Source organism: Heteronotia binoei, chromosome 12, assembly GCF_032191835.1.
Source record: "Heteronotia binoei isolate CCM8104 ecotype False Entrance Well chromosome 12, APGP_CSIRO_Hbin_v1, whole genome shotgun sequence".
In the NCBI taxonomy this organism is placed as follows: Eukaryota; Metazoa; Chordata; class Lepidosauria; order Squamata; family Gekkonidae; genus Heteronotia; species Heteronotia binoei.
The window spans coordinates 77,498,450-77,521,738 of NC_083234.1; the positions used below are offsets into that span (position 1 = coordinate 77,498,450).

General features: G+C 48.2%; 1 protein-coding gene and 1 non-coding gene across 3 annotated transcripts in view; one reads left to right on the plus strand and one right to left on the minus strand.

Moving 5' to 3' along the window:
- The window catches only part of ASS1 (argininosuccinate synthase 1), a 167,448-nt gene that overhangs the window by 70,697 nt on the left and 73,462 nt on the right, over positions 1–23,289 (plus strand). For both annotated transcript variants that reach the window (XM_060250498.1, XM_060250499.1), the window contains exons 8-9: positions 17,735–17,825; positions 21,857–21,941. In XM_060250498.1, coding sequence (XP_060106481.1) covers positions 17,735–17,825; positions 21,857–21,941 — 176 coding nt within the window. The remainder of the gene's footprint in view (positions 1–17,734; positions 17,826–21,856; positions 21,942–23,289) is intronic.
- Positions 19,184–19,258, minus strand: TRNAS-GGA (transfer RNA serine (anticodon GGA)). The gene has a single exon. It is a non-coding gene; the product is annotated as a tRNA-Ser (tRNA).

Sequence of the window (23,289 nt, forward strand, 5' to 3'; positions counted from 1 at the left end):
GACCTGAGTTCGATCCCAGCGGAAGCTGGGTTCAGGTAGCTGGCACGAGATTGACTCAGTCTTCCATCCTTCCGAGGTCGGTAAAATGAGTACCCAGCTTGCTGGGGGGGGGGGGGAGTGTAGATGACTGGGGAAGGCAATGGCAAACCACCCCGTAAAAAGTCTGCTGTGGAAATGTTGTGAAAGCAACGTCACCCCAGAGTCGGAAACGACTGGTGCTTGCACAGGGGACTACCTTTACCTTTTGATTTTTTAAATCAATTTTCTTACTAAATGTAAGAGTTGCTCCGGACAGTATATTTGCTATAGATCTTCCTTTCCTTTTGACGGCTGGAATGGAAGACCAATGCGTCGTTAGCTCAGACAAGTATATTGTCAGCCTTTCATGTTTATGAACATCTGCAGGGTTTTCACAACTGGGTTAATTCTATCCTTCCCTCTGTACAGTTTTTCATGCAAACTGATACTGCATCCATTTCATTTGTGGATGCTTTCTCATGGTTGCATTGATGATGAGAAATTGTCCATTGGTATTTTTTAAAACAGAATACCGTTAAGAAATCCTTGATGGTTCTTACCAACTGAGCAGGCTCACGGGAGGCTATTATAATAGCTTCAGAGGGCAGCCATGTTGCTCTGCAGAAGAACAGTCGAGATTCGAGTCCAGGGCTGCGATCCCACACATTAAACACTGCACTTTTAATCCACTTCCCAAATGAATTTTGCCAGTTCACACAGTGAAATCCAGCTGGAAAGTGCATTGAACGTGGATTGAAAGTGCATTATTTAGGTCGTTTTCGCACTCACCTTTCGCCGGCGCGACCCCCCTCTTCACCGCGCAGGATCTGCGCGGATTTTGCACTAAACGCTGCGGAGCAGCCAGAAAAGCCGGAAGCTCCCGGTGCAAAAGCCGCTCAAACTGAAACCGCCAAAAAGCAGTTTGGCGTTTGCGCGGCTTTTGCAACGGGAGCTTCCGGCTTTTCTGGCTGCTCCGCAGCGTTTAGTGCAAAATCCGCGCAGATCCTGCGCGGTGAAGAGGGGCGTCGCGCCGGCGGAAGGTGAGTGCGAAAACGACCTTAGTGTGTGAGATCACAGCCCAGTAGTGCCTTTGAGACCCACACAATATTCAGATATAAGCTATAACCCTCAAACTTCTTGATCTCAAAGCTCCTACTGGACTCAAATTGAATTATATTTATAATATAATTTATAATACTAGTCTCTCAAAAGGGGGGGACAAGTCACACCTTTCTAACTCACTTCTATTATTTAGTAGTTTTAGAACCAAGTGTGTACATGAAAGTTTATACTCAGAATTAAACTTTGTTGGTCTCAAAGTTGCCACTGGACTCAAACTTCGTTCTGCTGCTTCAGACCAACATGGCTGCCCACCTGAATCTATCTTAATAGTTTTAGGAAAGAATTCAGAAGGTTTCCTTTCCAGTCAATGCTGAAAGCATACCTAGAAGACAACAACAAATTCAAACATAGCAGTGTGTTGCCATCTTTGAGGACAAGGCCCGTCTGTTACATGCCATATTCCCACTGTTTGAATTTCTGAGGTAAAGTTTTATAAAAGTTGTTCAATAATAATAAGATTTGCGATGTTTTCTATTGTGATGTATACATCACTTGTGTCATGAGCCCTACAGAGCTGGCTCTAGACTCTGACTCAGATGCCTAAGAGGAGGAGCCTGAGTAGCCATGGAGGACAGCAAGGAACTCTGGGAGACCCCTACGGGGTCCATAGCCTTGGCCCATCTCCTCCAGAACTTGCTCCTGAGGAGCCAAGTAGGCTACAGGACCCAAGCCACAAGCCAGAAGCAGTGGAGGTGGCAGGCTCATGTCAGGATAGCCCAGGAAAGGCTCAGTGCCAGGCTTGCAGCCCATGCGCCACCTCTGGAGCCACATCATGATGGATGTCATCCTTTGCAAGATTCTGCTCTCAGTGAAACCTGGACAAGATGAGTCCCCAGTGCTGCTTCTGGAGCTGATGGAGCTGCTTCACTGTCAGTCTGTTTAAGCCTTGGACTGGGAAGGGAAGCTTGCTTGAAAAACTGGTCCAGCATCCATACAGCTAGTATCTCCAGCCCTTTCTCTGGCCCTTCAAGCCTGGCCAGCCATAGGGCTAAAGGTCTGTTACCACTTGAGGAGATGCCCCTGGCCCTGTCTGCAGAGTACAAGACACCTGGAGCCCTTCTCAGTCCTTCTGATTTTGGCAACCTGACCTCTGGTGAGGAGAGAAAGCAGCACACATGATCCCTTTGATTGGTGTGATTGCCATTTAGGTTAATTTAGGCCAATTTTAACCTAATTAATATATCCATTTTTTAAAAAAATAATTTGGCTTGGCACCTAAAGGAGACTAGAGTAGGCCAAGCCAAACTCAAGAGGAAGGGCTTTCCAAAGGCAAGATGCCACCACTGAGAAGGCCCTGTCTCTGATTGCCACCCACCTCCTCTTTGTAGACAGAGTGCTGCGGGCTTGGCTTGTGGGGAGGATTGTAACCGGCAGGCTGAGCGGGATACAGGGAGATGGTCTTTCAGGTGCCTTGGCTCCAAAACATTTAGGCCCTTGGAGGCAAGAACCAGCACTTTGAACTGTACCTGGAAATAGATGGATTGGCCATTAGAGATCTTTCAGTGCAGGGGGGAGAGGATCCCCATATGCAGCCCTTGACAAATAGCCTGGGTGCCACATTTTGGACCATGGGAAGTTTCTGGACTTTTCAAAGGTAGCATAGAGCACATTAACTTGGATGTGACCTCAGCATAGATCATTGCAGTCAGATCATTCTTCCTTAGGAACAGCTGTAGCAGCCATGCCTGCTCAGAGGTGCCCCAAACAGTTTGGAGAGCCAGTTTGGTGTAGTCATTAAGTGTGCGGACTCTTATCTGGGAGAACCGGGTTTGATTCTCCACTCCTCCACTTGCACCTGCTAGCATGGCCTTGGGTCAGCCATCGCTCTGGCAGAGGTTGTCCTTGATAGGGCAGCTGCTGTGAGAGCCCTCTCCAGCCCCACCCACCTCACAGGGTGTCTGTTGTGGGGGAGGAAGGTAAAGGAGATTGTGAGCCGCTCTGAGACTCTTCGGAGTGGAGGGCGGGATATAAATCCAATATCTTCTTCTTCAAACAAGACCTTTGCTAACTGGGATCCAGCAGTGCCCTAAGCTCTTTCAGGGGGAGGGCGATTCCCCCCAGGACAAGCAGACCTCTTGTTCCTTGAGCAGCTTTGTCTTCGACTAGTGGCAGGTTGGATCTTGTCTGGATTGTGCTTCAGTTTATTGTCCCTCATCCAGGGCCAGTATCAGCATACCTGGAAGTAGCTGCCAGTGGCCATGCCCCTCCCCTGCTGCCCACCTGCCCTCCTCCCACTTGCTTGCTTGCATTCTGCCACCCAGACTCCTAACAGGTGGATGGTGCAAACAACTGTGAGTGCAGGTGGTAAGGGGGATTGTGGGGGAAGGATGCACAGGCATGTGGGTCAGCATGCAGGAGGGGGGCTTGGTGGTAGGCAGAGTACTCTCTGCTCAGGAGCTCCACAACTGCAGAACCGGCCCTGCCCTTCTCCATCTCTCTCTTTTTTAATTAATCAGATTTTTATTAACAGATTTACAATAAAGAACACTGTCATCTATCACCTCAAATAATGCAGCCTTAGTGAGGGTATAATAAACAATTTTTTTTAAAGGAAAAAGAGTAGTCCATAAAATAGAGAACGAAGGAGCAGTCATACAATTATATTGAAGAGCATCCAGTGAAAATACATTCTATTGACTGATTCTACAGTAGGAATGTACAAAGAACTGTCCCAATATTCTATTAAGAAATCCAGTTAATCAAACTCAACTGATTAGAGTTCACAGTTTTTGTATTCAGACCAGAGGAGAGAAAGTGAGCCCAGAACATATTAGAAACAGAGCGTATCATGATAAGCCCTTCTCCATCTCCTTACCTTCTCCGGACACCTCGTTCAGGACTTCCATGGAGTCACCTGACTCTGCTTTACAGGAAAAAGGGAACCGGGTGTCATCTGTTTCTGTCCAGACCCAGGCCAGAATCCAGGGTAGCCACATCCTTCCACGCTTCGCAGGGGAAAAGACTCTGTCACCTCCTCATTGCGAGGATCAGCCCCCAAACTCCCCATCCCACTTCGCGGAAGGCTCTGTTCCTTCAGCGGTGTTCAGTTATACCGCACTTGTCTGCACACTGTGGCTTTAAAAGCAGCAGAGGTGTTTTCAATTTGGGTAACAATGTGCTAGGAACAGAACAAAGCCTCAGTCCAGTGGTGCCTGAATATGCTAGGAAAACATTATCGTCATAAAAAGGGAGAGCGACAAAAACTTGTGGGGAGACGGCATCCCCCCAACTTTGCTTCTCCCTCTCCCTCAGGGAGTCGATGCAGGCTCCCTCCTGCTCCCCGGTGGCCTTCCCTTTCTCTCCCCTCCTGCCCTCTCCAGTTGGCCGGGCCCCCCAACAGCACCTCATGCTCCCTGGAGGAGCGGGCCCAGGTCAAGCAACAGTGAGGGCCGCATCCTTTCCACAGTGGAGGAAGAGATTTTTTAAAAATTTAATTAACTTAATTTTTAGATTTATATCCTGCCCCTTCCTGCAAGTGGGCTCAGGGCGGCTTACAACAAAATTTAACACATATTACAGATTAAAATATGAAAACATCATAAAACATAAAAATATAAAAGTCTGAGGGCCATACAACATATTGACAATCAAGCATAGGAAGGCATGGACACAAATCAGCATATAGGCCACTATCTGGCAGAATAACACAATCACATAAGAACATAAGAGAAGCCATGTTGGATCAGGCCAATGGCCCATCCAGTCCAACACTCTGTGTCACATAAGAACATAAGAGAAGCCATGTTGGATCATGCCAATGGCCCATCCAGTCCAACACTCTGTGTCACATAAGAACATAAGAAAAGCCATGTTGCATCAGGCCAATGGCCCCTCCAGTCCAACATTCTGTGTCACATAAGAACATAAGAGGAGCCCTGTTGGATCAGGCCAATGGCCCATCCAGTCCAACACTCTGTGTCACACAGTGGCCAAAATTTTTTTATATATATACATACACACACTGTGGCTAATAGCCACTGATGGACCTCTGCTCCATATTTCTATCTAAACCCCTCTTGAAGGTGGCCATGCTTGTGGCCGCCATCACCTCCTGTGGCAGTGAATTCCACAGTAATGGTAAAAGATGTTGGGGAGGCCAACTAGTAACAAGAGGATGCCCGCCGGAACTGAAAAAAAGAGGGGGGGGGAGAAAAACTGAAAAAAGTACTCTGGAGGAAAAGGTGGGGAGGAGTGGAGAGCCAGAGAAATGCCACTTCTTTGCCTCAGGCCACAGGAAGGTGGGCTGCTGAGTTCTGGTTAGAATGTTTTCCGTGCATGTGCAGACAGCACTTTTTACTTTGGGGGAAAATGTAAACCCCCAGTGTATTTTTTAAAATTTTCAGATTTTTTTGCAAACCTGGGGAGTACCCCAAGTTTGTTGAAAGAGCTGTTTACCCTTCATGTGCCCCAATGTGTGGAAATAAGTGTCCATACACAGGGGCCCATGTTGAGAATTAGACATATAGATAATATGTGATCAGCACTTTAAATTATTTGTAGGGTGGTTATATTACCTGAATCTTTAGTCTTGTGCATGCTCAGAGAGATATTTCTATAGATGTCATATTGGGCATGCCTCTGAAGATATGGTAACTTTTCTGCTTCTCTCCTGTTATTTCCACAACCAAACTCTCACAACCTTGTGCTGAGGTGAAAAATTGTCCTTAGAAAAAAGACTTTCACAAAAACAAATGGGATACAGTATACTTGAATAATTTCATTACAGCTCAAAACTCACAGTAAAGTAACCTATCAGCCTGAAATTATTGTTTCTAGAGAAAAAAAAGAGAAAATCTCTTAAAACCATTTTATTGCCCTGCAGGCTCTTATGGAGAATATAAAAAGAAAGAAGTTCACTGTTGACCCCCTTGTTCTGTACGAAGGAATTTGTTCAGTCAAGTCAAAAAGTATCTACGGAGAACTTCAGTTTTCTCCCCCAATTTTTCTTCTCCACCAATTTCCCTATAATTACAGTACTAGGACTAAACAGCAGATTTGAATATCAACTTTGTAACACTGAATATACGGAACTTTTCACAGTGTGTTATCATATAATTATAGCACATTAATGACTGAAGAAATTAACTGCATTTAAACAACAAACATCCCTGAAAATATGTCATCTGTGTCCACCTTCCTTTTATTATCCTGCAGATACTTAAACAAAGCCCTTCATACTACGCATTTTGAGTGAGTAAACCTTGTTTTCAAAGCATTTCACTCATTCTAGAGGAGAAAATATTTCATTGGAGGTTTTTGTTTCTTTCTTTCAGAGCTTCCCTGAAATTCTGATTTTTTTCATTGGGAAAACTGAAAAAAGTACTCTGGGGGAAAAGGTGGGGTGGAGTGAATCACACGCCCCACGCCTTATTTTTTTCTTCCTCCCCCGCCCAGCTGTAAAAACACAGTGAGACCATCTGTCTCATACAGCAGATTTGAGGATACCATTAAAGAAAATAGTCAATTATCTAATTTCTAATGATTTTCTATATGAAGACAAAGAAGAGGAGGATATTGGATTTATATCCTGCCCTTCACTCTAAATCTCAGAGTGGCTCACAATCTCCTTTCCCTTCCTCCCCCACAACAGACACCCCGTGAGGTGGGTGGGGCTGAGGGAGCTCTCCCAGAAGCTGCCCTTTCAAGGACAACTCTTGCGAGAGGTACGACTGAACCAAGGCCATTCCAGCAGCTGAGAGTGGAGAAGTGGGGAATCAAACCTGGTTCTCCTAGATAAGAGTCCGCCCACTTAACCACTACACCAAACTGGCTCTGAAGAGAGATGCTGCTTCCTGCCTAAGGTAGTTTCTGCTGTGGAAACCTCCGTGATGGGCTCCAGTCCTGCCTCCCTCTGAGTGTTGGAAGTGGTGGTAGGAAGTGCTGTCAAGTCACAGCTGACTTTGGGTGACATACTCCCCGCTGTAGGGTTTTCAAGACAAGCGATGAAGAGAGGTGGCTTGCCATTGCCTGCCTCTGTGAGGCAACCCTGGATTTCCTTGGAGGTCTCCCATCCAGGGGTGGAATTCTAGCAGGAGCTCCTTTGCATATTAGGCCACACACCCCTGATGTAGTCAATCCTCCAAGAGATTACAAGGCTCTTTTTTGTAAGCTCTTGGGGGACTGGCTACATCAGGGGTGTGTAGGCTAATATGCAAAGGAGCTCCTGCTAGAATTCCCATCCAGATCCTAGGTAGGGCCAATCCTGCTTTGCTTCTGAGGTCGGATGAGGTTGGGCTAGCTGGGGCCATCCAGGATGTGTGGGTTGACACCAGGGAGAGAGGGGACAAGCTGAGCTTCCAAGCAGAGCAGTGTCTGGTCTACTCTTCTGGGCAAACTCTTCTGGTGGAGCCTGTCAAGAAGTCCAAAAGCTGGGCTGGCCACATTTGCTCTCCCAGAAACCCACGTTCTAACACAGGTGTTGTGCTACCCATCCAGCGCAGGCGGGCCCTTACAGAGGCCTGTGTGAGTGCTTAAACCCACGTTTCTCCACCTCTCTGTGTTGGCCAATTGATCTGGACAGCAGCACAGCGTCTGTTGCAGAATTAGGCTCTGTCTCCTAGTTGTCACAGCAGAGCCCCTGGCTGTGTGAAAAGCGGCAGACTGGCCGGGGTGTGTCAGCTTGCCCAATGGCAAGTGAGCCCTGCAGGCCCCTGATGAAGTGGGCCCCTCTGAAACATTAGACAATATGTTTTAAATGTTAATGACGCTTTTAGTAGCTTGAAAATATAACAGAAGTCCCAAGCTGCCCTGAGTCCGCTTGCAGAAAGGGCGGGATAGAAATTTAAAGTAATAAATAAATAAAATAAATTACTGTAATGCAGCTAAAATTTACATTGTGTCTAGGGTTGCCAGCCTCCAGGTGGGGCCTGGGCATTTCCCTCTTTTTACAACTGATCTCCAGCTGGCAGAGATCAGCTCCCCTGGAGAAAATGCAATCTGTATTTACATTTAGTATCTACTAAATCTACTGCCAGTAATATGTACAATACATGTGCTCTGTAATTACTAAATATCTATACATTTATTTTGCAAACGTTTTCATAGTACCTTTTTCCACTTATGTATTTTTTTTGAACTTTTTATTTATTTCTTATACAAATTAAATGATAGCCTTATAGTTGTGGGTGGGCCCCCTATGTCTCCTGGCAACCAGTATTTTTAGACCCAGTCCGCCACTGTGTATGGAGAAGGGGGTCTTGGGAGATGGTCCCTTCCCTGCCCCTTCAGAGCTCAAGGGCTGAAGGCTGCTCACCCACCCTTTGAGGCAGACGCATGAATCTCAGGGCGGGATGACTCTGCGCCAGGGCCGGTCCCAACATCTGCTGCACCCCTTGACAGGGAGAAAGCGTCTTCATTCATGACTGTCATCACCTCCCTTCTGGTAGAATATTCGGGATCTTTGTGGACCAAAAAATAAAAAGCTGGCTGCTTCTCTGAAATCTGTCTCCAGGTGGAGTAGTGGAAGGTATGCAGCATTGGGAGAAAGGAAAATAGTACGCGGGTGCTAAGTTTCTGCAAATCTTCCACCTAATCCCCCCCACTGGCCATCACCCCCCCCCCCGCGAAAGCCCCCCAAGACCTGCCAGCCGGAGGGATTTGAAAACAGATGGTTGAGCTATTTTCTGCCTCTGTGAGGCCCGATTGAGGAGCAATGAGGCATCTAATGCTGAGAAAGATAGAAATTTACTTGCTTTAACTTCATATGGGCACCCTGAAAAGACTCCATTCAGTCCCAGGCACAACAATATCAACCCGGATGAATAAACCATTTGCGGCATCGATAGCTGTGCATCATAGTTTAGTTCATGGACCATTTGCTTCCAATTTTTTCTCTTCTTGCCCCGGTTTTCTCCCCTCCCTCGGCCTCCCTCCCTCCCTCTCTCCCCCCCCCACTCCCCTTCATCCCTGCCCCTCCATCCCTTTAAAGATGACATTGCAGGACCAGCCCTCCTGCAGCGTGGGATGAATTGGAGGCATTGATACACCGTAGCAAACCTATGTGTCATTTGAACTGGGCTTTTAGGGGAAGAGAAGAATCAGGACGGGCAGGCAGGCACCCGGAATGATGGAATGCAAGCTGAATGCCCCCCCTCCTCTTATTTCTCTTTAGTTATTTTATTTAATGGGAGCTTTGCCGTCAGCATGGAAAACTGGCAAACAGATCCAACTTTGCCTTCAGATGTTTGGTTAAAGAGGTTTAAATGCCCCCCTTCTCTTCCCTTGATCCCCTTCCTTTCTTCTCCCCTTCCCTTTTCGTCTTTCCCTCTTCTACCGCCCCCCCTTCCCCCGGTGCTGAAGTTTTCCATAATCTCAAGTGTGTTGTTGTTGCTGAGTTTAATAAGTATGATCCCGGCACCTGAAAGGGCAACTGATGTAAAATTGGACTCCGCCACCCATATAATTTGGGCCTCTGCATTTGTGCGCTTGGAGGATGTATAGATGTTGTTAAAATAAACAGAACCAAGCATGAAAACAAAGGCACATTTTAAAAAAATTGTATAGTTAGGAAGGAAAAATGAAATGAGAAAAAAAAAGTCTAATCTTTTCTGCTTTACAAATGAGTTGCAGCCTTGTTTCATTAAGTTTCTGTATGGCTGCACTCTGTGGGTTTATTTGAATCCCCACATTTCTTTATATACAGACTACCATTTGCTGTTGCCACACAATGTGCAGCAACTACAGGAAATGGCAGCCCTGAGTCTCCTATTCATCTCCCTCCTGGTCATGACTAGTACTACAAAACCCATGTTGTGATGTCTTCCCCTTGCAACTTTGTTCCATGAGCCGCAGCCAACAGAGCAGGGCAGGAGCACAGGATACCACAATGCGATGACCTCATGGATTAGACAGTGCTTGGGGATGAGAGGCGGAATGGAGACGGGTCTGCCATTTCCAGTGGCAGCTGTGTGTCTGCCATGGTGACTCATTCCAGCCACAAAAACTTATGTTCAAAAGCATTACCTGTGTGCATTCATGAAATGTTTTACAAGAACAGCCCCTGATATTCAGAGTTTGACATCAAAATGTCACACATCAAATGTCAAACTTCCAAATAGCAATGAGATATAAGAATTTGACTGGAGTGTCTCCTTTTTTACCTTTTCAAGAGCATCTTTCATGATTAGATGATTGACTAAATGTTGTTTGAAAGTTGTTTTTTTTATTAAATGCTGTCTTAACTCAGCTGTAAGATATTTTGACTGCTAATAAAACATTACGGCATAGCAGATATCAAATAGCAGGTGTTTGCAAATCCAGAGAACCTTTCCTGTTGCAGAGGAGTATTAGGGGGAGAGGGAATTGGAACTGGTTCTGGTTCTGCATCTGTCCACAGAGGGAGAAATTATTTTTTAATGTAGCAAAGTGGAATCCTGTTTGCCTGATGCTTAGAAGGTACCTGGATAGCTGTCTGCCTCATTCAAGGATTTGACTGCCCAGAGCTTCCGTGCTGATGTTGAGAACAGCGTTGGGACCATGGCTGAGTGGTCAGGCATTGGGATGGAGAAGGCCCCAGGCTCCTTGGCATCTCCAGCTGAAAGAATTCCAGGGCTAGGAAGGGCATTTTTTGATCAATGTTTGGAGAGTGTTTCTAATCAGATGGCATGAATTCATGGAGGAGAGGCCTGAACAAGGCAGAGATAGATAGATAGATAGATAGATAGATAGATAGATAGATAGATAGATAGATAGATAGATAGATAGATAGATAGATAGATAGATAGATAGTGAGAGAGAGAGAGAGAGAGAGAGATATGGCTTTTTTTGTAGCAGAAATTAGACCACATATTAGACCACATCTCCCTGATGTAGCCAATCTTCCTGGAGCTTACAGTAGGCCCTGTACTAAGAGCCCTGTAAGCTCTTGGAGGATTGGCTACAGCAGGGCCTAAGTTGCAAAGGAGTTCCTGCTACAAAAAAAGTCCTGGATGGATGGATGGACAGACGGATGGACAGACAGACGGATAGAAGAGTTGGAACGGACCTTCAGGGTCATCTAGTGCAACCTGCTGCATAATGCAGGAAATTCACAAGTTTCTTGGAAAGTCCAACAACAGGGCGTAGAGGCCCAGGCCTTCTCCAGAACTTTCCTCCTAGCACTGGGATGCAGAGGTTTAGTGCCTCTGAATGTGGATGTTCCCTTTAGTCACCATGGCTACTGGCTACTGATTGGCCTAACCTCTGTAAAGCTGCCTAAGCCTCTTTTAAAGCTCCCTATGCCTGTGGTCCATGGGGTGACGTCACATCCCACGGGTCAGTAATGACTCCGTGCTTGCACAGGGGAGTACCTTTATGCCTGTGGCCATCACTACCTCCTTCCGGCAGTGAATCCCACATTTGAATAACTCATTGCGAAAAGAAGTATTTCCTTTTGTCTGTCATGACTCAACTGCCCATGAACTTCTTTGGATGCCCTCGAGTTCTAGTTCTCTGGGAGCGGAGGGAAAAATCATGCGCTGCAGCTGTGGCACCGGCTTCATTGATTGCAGTGGAGTCCATGTGGCAAGGGAATTAAACCTACTATGTTTAAATAATTAAATTACCCTCCTTTATGGCTGCCCCCCCCCAGGCTTCTCTTTGGGCTCACCCATCTGTTGGCAGTGTCTGTTTGAGGAGACAAATGTGCCTGTTGGACTTTAGCCAAAGGTCTTTACATTGTGGAAGCTTTTCCAGTGACTTCAACAGGCTGTGATCCAGGAAGGCATGAGCGGTGGCCCTCTTGGGAGGATAATACTGTTCTCTTTCTCTCTCTCTCTCTCTCTCCCTCTCTCTCTCTCTCTTACGCACACACACACACACACACACACACACACACTGGATTGGATCAGGCATCCATCTAGGCCTGCAGTCTGTTTTCCACAACAAGGTGCCTCTGAAAGGCCAGTTTCGTGAAGGCAACAAACTTTCTCCTGTTCTTTTGTCTCTGGTGTTTGGTACGGGTAGGTGTTCTATGTCTTGTCATTAGGCCTGGAGAGGTTTAGGCTGCCCCATCGCAGCTGGCACTGGCCAGATCTGAGCAGAGTGACCTCTGTGGCCTGGTCAAGAGCAGTCCCCTGTGGCCAGTGCAAGCTGGTGCAAACTGTCCCTTTATTCTTATGCTACCTGCTCCCGCCTCATATTTAGCCAGGTCTGCCTTCTTATCCATTCATTGCTGTTTATCGAAGATAATAGGAAGAGGCTTGATCCACAAAGTTGTATAAGAACATAAGAGAAACTGTACTGGGTCAGGCCAGTGGCCCATCCAGTCCAACACTCTGTGCCACATAGTGGCCAAAAAACCCAAGTGCCATTAGGAGGTCCACCAGCAGGGCCAGAACTCCAGAAACCTTCCCACTGAAGCCCCCCAAGCACCAATAATACAGAGCATCCCTGCCCCAGATGGAGTGTTCCATCTATACTTCTTCATGGTCACCAGTGGTTCCTAAGGGTCCAAGTTACATTTTTTTTTGCCATGAAGTCACAGCTGACTTATGGTGACCCGGTAGGGTTTTCAAGGCAAGAGACATTCAGAGATGGTTTCCATTGCTTGCCTCTGTGTCATGATCATGATATTCCTTGGTGGTCTCCCATCTAAATATTAACCAGGGCTAACCCTGCTTAGCTTTCAAGATCTGATGAGATCAAGCCAGCCTGGCCACGTGATAATGGAGCTCCATAAAAATATTGGAGCTTCATGTCTTAGCTAGATAATCGAGCTCCGCATTTAGCTAGCATGAACAGTCACATGGTCAGAGCTGTGGTTCTTGAGGGGGCGGGGAGGGAGGGCTTAACTCATTCCACTTGCAATGTTTCCCTGGTTAGAATAGTGGTTCTTCCTCCTGGATTGTTTTAAGCCACGCGAGAGGAAAAAGTCAGATAGCTATGCTGTGCTGGTCATATTTTCCATCCTGGGACTTAAAGCAGCCCCCGGGGGGCGTTGCTGATTGGGGAAATAGTAGAGGTGGGAAGTACAGTAAATCCCCCATTCTCCAGAAATCACAACCCCAGCATCACCCCTAGCTGCTTTTTGAAACTTCAATACAAGTTGAGGGGCCTGACCCCCACCCCCCAACTCCAAGCAAGCTTGTCCCCTTAGCACTAAAATAAACCAGTGTTGACTAATCAAAGGGCAGTGTGGTTCAGCCAGTCTGGATGCTTTCTGACTGCAGATAGGGATGGGCACAAACTGCATTTTTGGAGTTTGGTTCGTGACTGAACTGCAAACCGAACCATGAACCAATATGCTGGTTCATGAACCAGACCAGTTCATATCAGTTTATGACCCCAGCTTTCTGCTCCCCGCCACTTCTTGTGGGGAGCAAACAGCAGGGTTCCGAGCCATTTAAACCCTGTTTTCGGCTCTTCACGAACCACCATGAACTGCTTCAAATTCGTGGGAGTTTGTGGCAGCACTTCAGTTCACAAAGCATTGCTTTGCAAACCACAAAAGTGGCCCAAATTTGTTTGTGAGCTGGTTTGTGCCCATCCCTGGTGGTTCAGTTCAGCCAGTTCAGGTAGCTGGCTCAAGGTTGACTCAGCCTGCAGGAAGCCTTGTCTGGAAGTTTCATCTCTGGGTAGATTGCATATCGATTCTGCAGCCTGCATCTCGAAATGGCACCTGTGAGTGACTGGACCAAATATATTCTTGTGGCTTTAGGCAGCCCTGTGTTTGGGCCTAGAAGACCTGGAACTTCTCTGTTGCGCCTTTCTTTGCTGCAGGGTGTGAGCTGTGCACATGAGAGCGCGGTGGGTCTTTAAGAGCAGGGTCCCGCTAAATTGCATGGCTTGCAAACAAGAGAGGGGCATTAAGCTCCACTTTCCCAGAGAGAGATTCCTTTAAAAAAAAAAAAGAGCCTGTTGTTTCTGCTCCACCCTCCACTTATTGCATGCCTCCAAATGTGAAAAATCATCAGAAGCGCCCGAGGCATAAACTAATTATGGGAATGTGGCCGTTTTCCACCGGCCGGGCTTTAAGAGATAAGACATCTCTGTGCTATAAAATCGGGTGAGGGAGGGGAAAAAAATATACATAAAGGTTGATGTGTTTTGAAATGGGTTTTTGCTTTGTTCCTCTATTTCCCCCCAGGGTGTATTAACCTCAGGGACACCGTCAAAAAGCGCATTCGATAGTGGCACCTGCTGGGGTCAAGGGTAGTCATTAGTTTTTCGGTCAGTGCAGAATGAACCCCATTTCTCTGCGCGTCCGTGTCTCTCGGTGGCTGGAAGAGTATGGGCTGAACCTCTCCCTCTCTCTCTCTCGTTTGCTCTCTGCCGAAGTCACACTTTCCTTCCTGCGTGACTTGTTCCTCCATAGCTATTCCATCTCCAGCTGTGGGGGCGTCAAAGAAAAAGATGAGATCAAGTTGAGGGGAAAAAATTGTCTGATTTCCCTGGCCCTTTGTTTCCAGCCATCTCCATCTCTCCCTCCCTCTCTCCTTCTGAAGGCATCAGAAACGCTTCTTGTTGGGTTTTGCTGCCTTTGCAATCCTAGGCTTTTAGGGTAGCTTTAAAAAAAAAGTTCTAGCTGTATATGATTAGGAATAGGCAAATGGGCTAAAGGAAAGCCGTGGTGACTCAGCGGAGCCTCCATGAACAAAAGCAGTATACCTCTGCATATGTGATGCAAACAAAGCCAGGTCCTTAACAGTTATGTCCTGTTCATGAGTGGTATTCAGCCAGCTGCTGTCCAGTTGGTGGGCATAAAGCAATACCATTGTGCCCAGATTTATGCCTAGTGGACAGTTCTAGAGAGCCAGTTTGGTGTAGTGGTTAAGTGTGCAGACTCTTATCTTGGAGAACCAGGTTTGATTCCCCACTCCTCCACTTGCAGATGCTGGAATGGCCTTGGCTCAGCCATAGTTATCGCAGGAGTTGTCCAGCTTCTGGGAAAGCTCTCTCAGCCCCACCTACCTCACAGGGTGTCTGTTGTGGGGGGAGGAAGGTAAAGGAGAGTGTAAGCCGCTCCGAGACTCCGAGATTCAGAGAAAAGAACCCATGGAGCAGAGTGGTAAAGCTGCAGTACAGCAGTCCAAGCTTTGCTTACGATCTGAGTTTGATCCCGGCAGAAGCTGGGCTCAGGTAGCCGGCTCAAGGTTGACTCAGCCTTCCATCCTTCCGAGGTCGGTAAAATAAGTCCCCAGCTTGCTGGGGGGAAAGTGTAGATGACTGGGGAAGGCAATGGCAAACCACCCCCTAAAAAGTCTGCCATGAAAATGTCATGATGCGATGTCATCCCAGAGTCAGAAACGACTGGTGCTTTATAAATCCTTTATAAATCCAATATCATCATAAATGGTTGAGTTATAGTATGTATGTACTTATAATATGTATTGTTTTAATTGTTGAAGTGCCTGTGTTGTGAGTTGCCCTGAGCCTGCTTTGGTGGGGAGGGCTGGATACAAATTAAATGTTGTTGTTGTTGTTGTTGTTGTTGTTGTTGTTGTTGTTGTTCTTCTTCTTCTTCTTCTTCTTCTTCTTCTTCTTCTTCTTCTTCTTCTTCTTCTTCTTCTTCTTCTTCTTCTCCTCCTCCTCCTCCTCCTCCTCCTCTCTTCACATGAGGGCTATCAGAGCCTGATTATTGGTTGAAAATCTGGATAAGAAATAAAATCAGCAGGAAATGGGAAGAATATGTGGGTGGGAAGGATATGCAAAGTGTTCTTCCATCAACACTGACTTTAGTTTCTTAGAATCTTAACCAGAGATTAGACGGAGTAATGGAGAAAGAGGATGGACAAAGGCTGGAACGCGACTTCCATGTGAAAGGCTGTGCATGTTTGTCACAGGGGCAGCTGTGTCCCTTGTGGGATGTTGGTTAGTTTCTCAGAAACTTCTGGTTAGTCCCTGTAGAAAATGGAATGCTGAGCTAGATGGGGGCCAAGGTCATAGAATGCTTAGGCGTCACAAAACTTTTCACCAGCCTTGCAAAGGAGAGGGGAGAAGCGTCCTGCAGCGCTGCCTTCAAGAAAAGCGGGGCTGCCTCGGCAGTAGGGTCCAGAATCATCGCGGTGAGCTGGAGTGTGGAAGAGCGGCAGAAGGGAAGGGCAGGGTGGGGGCTGGCAGAGGCCAGCGGCAGCAGGAAGGCAGGCAGGCAAAATAGGTGGTTGTTTTGGGCACTGGGAGGAGCCCAATTTGGTGCCCTCCCTTCCCAGTGCCCTAGGCAACCACCTAGTTTGCCTAGTGGCCAAGCCAGCCCTGGTGCCAGGCAGTCTAGAGCAGGGCCAGCTCAGGCACCAGAGCCTGGCTTCTAGGAGTCCTTCCAGAGACTTCACCACAGAGGTGGAGGGAATTCCTAATGTCACAAACTCACCCTCCATAGGCACTGCCCCCCAAATCTCCCGACATTTGCTAATGCTGTGCTGGCAACCCCAGCCATTGGAATCGCTTCTGCAGAAGATGGTTCTGGGAGGGGCTGAAGTCAAACATCTCATGGTCCTTCCAGGGTCACCAATGGAGGGGGGGTGGTGACTGTTCCACTTCTCCCTTTGAAGAGTCCGGGTGAAATGGCTACTACTGGAGGCAGATTTGGGAGGGGATGTGCCCACTACACATACACGGGTTTGGAGGAATTTTAGGAACCTTGCTTTCGAAAGCCACTTCACTGCATCTGATCTTGGTCATGACCAAGTTGCTACACAGCAAACAAAGCTTTGTAGACCCCTGTGTATAAGAGCTAGTCCTGTCCCACAGTGGGACTCACTCCATAATTTTTATTTAGAATTTATATCCCGCCCTTCCCACAAGTGGCTCAAGGCGGACACCAAGAAGCAGGACCCAGACTATGTCAAGGAAGAGGTGGAACTATGCAGACGGGGCAGGCTTGATTTCTCCTTGCTGGGATCTCCATCACACACAGGAGAAAGTCACATCTTTCATTTAGCAATGCCATTGCAATGAAGGTGCCATAAACAGCTTTCTAAATACTTGAGGAATAAAGAAAGACTCCTTTAGGAAATGGAAGGAGGGCCTTAAAACCAAGGATGAAGGTAAACAAATCACCAGGGCTTGTGGAGAAAGAGTTAGGAAAGCTAATGCTCAGTATGAGTTTAGGCTAGCGAGAGATGCTAAAAACAACAAAAAAGGGTTCTTTTCTTATGTTTTTATGTCCGTTTCAAAGTGATCCCTGCAGAAATGTTCGCAGTCTTTCTGGGCTCACTTTGGGAGAGAGAAAAAGTGCACAATGAGGGCTGGTCCTAGGGTGTGTGGTGCCCCAGGCAGACTCACTGCCCGCCACCCCACACCCCTGGGGGCCCTAGGCTGGCTCAGATGCCCAGGCTGCATCAAAACAGAGAGAGCCAAGCCTAGCGGCACTCCTCTGAACACATGGGGGGGGGCAGAGGAGTGCAGTGCTGTGGGAGGGAGGGAGGGAGCAGGCGGTGGGGGGGGGGGGAAAGGAAAAATTAGGCATTTGTCTTGGGTACCGGGAGGGGGGGAGAGCCCAATTCGACGCCCTAGGGCCTAGGCAAATGCCTATTTTGCCTAGTGGGTGAGCCAGCCCTGTGCATGAGGATGCTCTGCCCCAGAAATATTGCACGGATTTTTGTCTCTGCTTTTGCTGGTCCCTTGCTATCTGCAATGGGAGAAAAGCACACGTGGTAATTTCTTGCAACCTTCCTTACAGAACCAGGCTCCTCCTGAACTCTATACCAAGACAACTGATCCTGCTGCAGCTCCCAGCACTCCGGACATCTTAGAGATTGAATTCAAGAAGGGTAAGGAGGGTGTGGGGGGGGGGGCTGCTCTTCCACTGGCTTTTGAACCACATTTTGGGAAGTGCTGTGGATGGTTCACACCTGCCCATCCAGCACTTGATAAGACTTTGTGTGAGTGAGTGCTCTCAGAGGCCTAACACCACAGACAAGACTACCCTCATACTGGCTGCCTATATGCCTAGAGCCAGTGCTCAGTCTCAGTCACTAGGGTTGGACTAGGATCACAGGCAGACTTGGGTTCAAATTCCTACTCAGTTCTGAAGCTCAAGGAGGAACCTTGAGCCAGTCATGGGGTTGCCGGGTCTTACCTGGCTTCTGGTGGGGGGAATCTTCTCATGTGCACAAAGCATGCACAGCATGATGATGTCAACTGGAAGCTGGGGGCTAGTTGACACACCGGGCATGTCATGCAGTGACGCTCTAGCAACTTCAGTGAAAACCTCTATGGTGCCATAGAGTTTCAGGGTTTTTTTTTTAAAATAGCAGGAACGCACAGGAACGCAGTTCCGGCTGGCGTGGTATCAGGGGGTGTGGCCTCATATGCAAATGAGTTCTTGCTGTGCTTTTCCCACAAAAAAAGCCCTGCCCAGTTCCATGCCAGCAGGTTGGGGGGAAATGAGGGAGACTGGGAAGCCTAGTCAGTCATTCCAATTAAACTACCTCACAAGGTAGTTATAAGGGTGACATGGAGGATAACCATGGACGCTGGCTTAAGCGCATGGGAGGCAGAGTGGATGGAAGTGCAACAGAAAGAAATCTGCAGTGCTCTTCACTAGAATCCATTTGCACGTTCTGCTGAAAATTGCCCACTGACAAGACACAGTGCTTTTTTTTGAGCAGGAACACAGTTCCTGCTGGCTCTGCATCAGGGGATGTGGCCTAATATGCAAATACGCTCCTGCGTGAAACAATTGTGACATCAGAGGGGTGGCCTAATATGCAAATGAGTTCCTCCTGGGCTTTTTTTTGCATGCTCATGGAAGCTTAGACTCAGAATTAAAATGTGTTGATCTCAAAGCCTGCTCTTGTAAATCTTTTAGCCCCACTTCGCAGTACTGAGAATGCTCAATTCTTCCAGACACAACCCTGATATATAAGAGCCGAGATAAATCACATCAAAGGTCTGCCTCTACAATGCAAAATACTGCCGAAAAGCTTGCAAGCAGGGTACGAAAGCGACACCCCGCCCCCCCTGTTTTCTCACCCAGAAAATATTTGAGATATTTGGACATATGAAGCTGCCTTATACTGAATCAGACTCTTGGTCCATCAAAGTCAGTATTGTCTACTCAGACTGGCAGCGGCTCTCCAGGGTCTCAAGCTGAGGTTTTCCACACCTATTTGCCTGGACCCTTTTTTGGAGATGCCAGGGATTGAACCTGGGACCTTCTGCTTTCCAAGCAGATGCTCTACCACTGAGCCACCATCCCTCCCCAAATTTGCACTCTGAGCAGGGCTGGATTAACAAATAGGCCAAGTAAGCACCAGCCTATGGGCCCCCATACCTTTAGGGGCCCTGGGCCAGCTTTCCCCCCAGCTTCCCCTTTGCTTTCAGTCCTCCCATCCTGCACTGAGCCACTCTTTGCCTGACTTGCCCGGTGCAGCTGCTGGTGGTGTCATCACCAAGTTTGCTTCTCTCTGCCTCTCCCCCACAGCTTTGCCCAAGCGGCTTTTGCGAAGGGGCCTGCAGGCTGCAGCGGGGGCCACAGGTGGCAGGGCAGGTGCTCCAACTCTGAGATAATTTGCAAGGGGGCCCCCAAGATTTTAACTGCCTAGGGGCCTCTGCAGGGTTTAATCCGGCTCTGACTCTGAGAGTGCAAGCGCTACCTTGGTGCCCTCAACCCAGAGGAAAAGCAAGATCGAAATGAACTAGAAAACATAACTAGTCACCTTTCTTAAAACTCTCCTCCATGACTCTGTTTAGTCCCCTTTTAAAACCACCTGAACTTGTGGCTGGTGTCATTTCTAATGGGAGAGAAATTCCATACATTGATTATGGGATGTGTGAAGAAGTACTTTCTTGGGCCTGTCCTGAATCTACAGCCCATCATTGGGTGCCCTGGAATCCCAACATCCCGGGAGAAGAAGGAAAAGTTCTCTCTCTCTCTTGTGTGCACCATGCTTCGTTTTCTAAACCTCTGTCATGCTCCCATTCATTGACTTCTTTTTTTCCTTAAACTGAAAAGTCTCAAACTCTTTAGCTTTTCCCTGCAAGGAAGGCATCCCGACCCTTGGTTCTTTCTGTTGCCCTCTTCTGTGCCTTCGTCTGTGCCTTATTCAGCTCCACAATCCACGTTTTGAGCTAGGGTGGTCAGGACTGCACTCAACATGCCGAAGATGGCCACACCCACAGTAGTCCATAAATCCATTTTTAAGTTTGATGATTTCTCACGACCTTCGTTTCAAGGTCTCCTGCCTCACCCAGCTGGTCGGTCATCTGAAGTCTGTCTCCTCTTGCAATTGGTGTCTTTTGCTCGGCTTCAGGAGGCAGTTCCCTCGAGGGAGTGGGGGCAGCTGATCACCCTTTGGAAGATAGTTAATAATTTGATTTCAGCCTCGGATAAATTAACTAGCTGGTAGCACGAAAGCCTTCGGCTCCACCGAGTCTCAAACCAGCTCCCCTCCAAAAAAGACCTGGTGAGGTTTTAAGCCCTGCGTCTCCCTCCGTGTCTGACTTCCCCCTCCCACAGGCTGCAGTTTACCTCCTGGTTAATTTATTTGAAGTTCTAATCTAATTATTAACTATTTTAAAAAGGATAAGCGGCTTTCTCGGACAATGCCTGCTCTCTGCCAGGCGAACCGCATCCAAGAGCCGGGCGAAAGACGATAATAGAAGGGGAAGGGGGAGACGGCCAGCGGAGGGGGGCTGCTCCGTGGTGAAAGAGACTTAGGGTTCATTATCACCGGGGCTTACATTTAATCGTAATTTACAGCCGAGTTTATAAACCCTCCCAGCCCCGCCAAATATATATAAAAGGGTTTAGAATGGAGAAGTTGACAGGGACCCTTCGCTACACAGCGGGCCTTAGAGGACGCCTTGGTAATAAAGATTAGAATGGGAGCCATTGAATCCTGATTAGCAATTGATAGAGCCCTATATGATAATGAGGGAGGCAGATGGAAGAGATTAGGTCTCCCTCACTTGAGGTGGGTTCCCCCTCCTTTTCTCTTTTGTGGGCCCCCATGGTCGCCCCCTCTCCCCTTCTCTGTGTCTTTTCTGTCTACATTTTTTTGCTCACTTCACATAAGCTTGTGGGGGGGGATAAACCTGGGTCCCCCCCCACCAGCGCTCAGGCACCACCTCTGGCCTCCCCCCCTCTTCTCCTGGTGATCACCCTTTAAATAAGGAGGCTAATAAATCGGTGCCCTAATGAATTCATGGAGCCGGCCCTCTCTCTGGTCCTGAGACAGGCTCGCCATTCACTCTTGTCAGGAGGCGAACTGGCACCCTGGGTGGGGTGGTTGGTGGCTGGGTGGTGCGGGCCTTGCCTACTCCTCGGTCTTCCCGCTCCCCCCCCCTCCACGTTGGCTGCTGGGTTGTTGGCCGGGCCTGCCGGCCCCAGTGGCTGGTGGAACAGAAGGTGCGAGGCCCCAAGACAATGGGCAAGCGTGAAATTGAATTAGTTGAGGCCTTAGCCGCAATTTCAGGCTTCTAAAAAGGGAGGACGAGGGGCCGGGTGGGAAGGGGGAGCTGCATGTGGGAGGGGGGAATTTTTATTGCCTTTTTTATTCCTCTTTTCTCTCTCCAGGATCTTTTTTTTTTAAAGTCTGGTATTGTTGGGGGCAGGGGGGGGAGTGTTTCTTTCTCTCTTTTTAAAAGCCTTCTGATCGAAGCTGCTCAGACAAGCCTTTTTAAGAAGTTATTTAGAGTTCATATCTGTCACCTCTCTTTAGCACACCGGAGGTGATGTTTAAAGAGGGGCTTTTGACATTAATAAGGTGATGCAGAGTCCAGTTGGGGCCCCACCCCCTCCGTTTCCTGCCTCCCCTCCTCCTTGCTGTCTCAGAGTGGCTTTTCTCTCACTCTGCAGGTGTCCCCGTCAAGGTCACAAATGCCAGCGACGGGACCACTCGCCAGTTGGCCCTGGAGCTCTTCCTTTACCTGAATGAAATTGCGTAAGTTGGCCTTGCTGGGTTTGCCATCCTCCAGGTGGGGCCTGAAGGACTCCCAGAATCACAGCCGATCTCCAGAGGACAGGGATCAGTTCCCCAGGAGAAAATGGCTGCTTTGGAGGGTGAACTCCATCTCCTGCTGAGGTCCCCCCCTCCCCAAACCATGCCTTCCCTAGGCGCCACACTAACCCTCCAAGAATTTCTCCAGCCAGAGCTGGCAACCTGTGTACAAGTTCGGTGTAATGGTGAAGTGCGCGGACTCTTATCTGAAAGAACCGGGTTTGATTCCCCACTCCTCCACTTGCAGCTGCTGCAATGGCCTTGGGTCAGCCATAGCTCTCACAGAGCTGTCCTTGAAAGGGCAGTTGCTGTAAGAGCTCTCTCAGCCCCACCCACCTCACAGGGTGTCTGTTGTGGGAGAGGAAGGCAAAGGTAACTGTAAGTCACTCTGAGATTCAGAGTGGAGGGCAGGATATAAATCCAATATCTTCTTCTTATGTCCTGCATGCACCTGGGCAGGTGGTTGTACACCTGCTCTTCTTTCAGGTGCTCAAAGCGACTCTGGCTTTGTTCCCTGCACCCTCTGCTGAAGCAGTGACAACAACCTGTCTGGCTGTGAGACCCAAGAAAACCACTGCCAGTCAGAAGAGACGATGCTGCTGCTTTTCTCAGCACAATACCCAATTTGGTGTAGTGGTTAAGTGTGTGGACTCTTATCTGGGAGAGCCGGGTTTGATTCCCCACTCTTCCACTTGCACCTGCTGGAATGGCCTTGGGTCAGCCGTAGCTCTTGCTTGAGTTGTCCTTGAAAGGGCAGCTTCTGGGAGAGCCCTCTCAGCCCCACCCACCTCACACGGTGTCTGCTGTGGGGGGAGAAGATGTAGGAGATTGTAAGCCCTCTGAGACTCTGATTCAGAGAGAAGGGCGGGGTATAAATCTGCAGTCTTCTTCTACCCTTGACAAATGTCTGCTGTCATGTGGGCATTCTTAAGACACAAGTCCCCAATCTTCAGAGCCTCCAGGCACCTTTGGAATTCTGACACAACGTGGTGAGCACAGCTACAAAATGGCTGCTGCTACAGAGGCCGGAGCCAGCCACACAGTGTCAGGGAGTGAGAAATCATGCATAATTCTCATAGTATCTCAGGCGGAAGCTCTGCTTAACAGAATGTCTTTTAATATGGAATATTTTTTTAAAAAAACCCACAATATACTCAGGCTTCTTTCCTTGTGCTGTGGGGGCAGCTGCTGTGGAAGCCACTTTTAAAAATCTGCATCACCGGTCGGATCTCCAGTGGCCAATCAGAAGCCAAACCGGGCAAGAGCCCCACCTGACCATGCCCACTTTCTA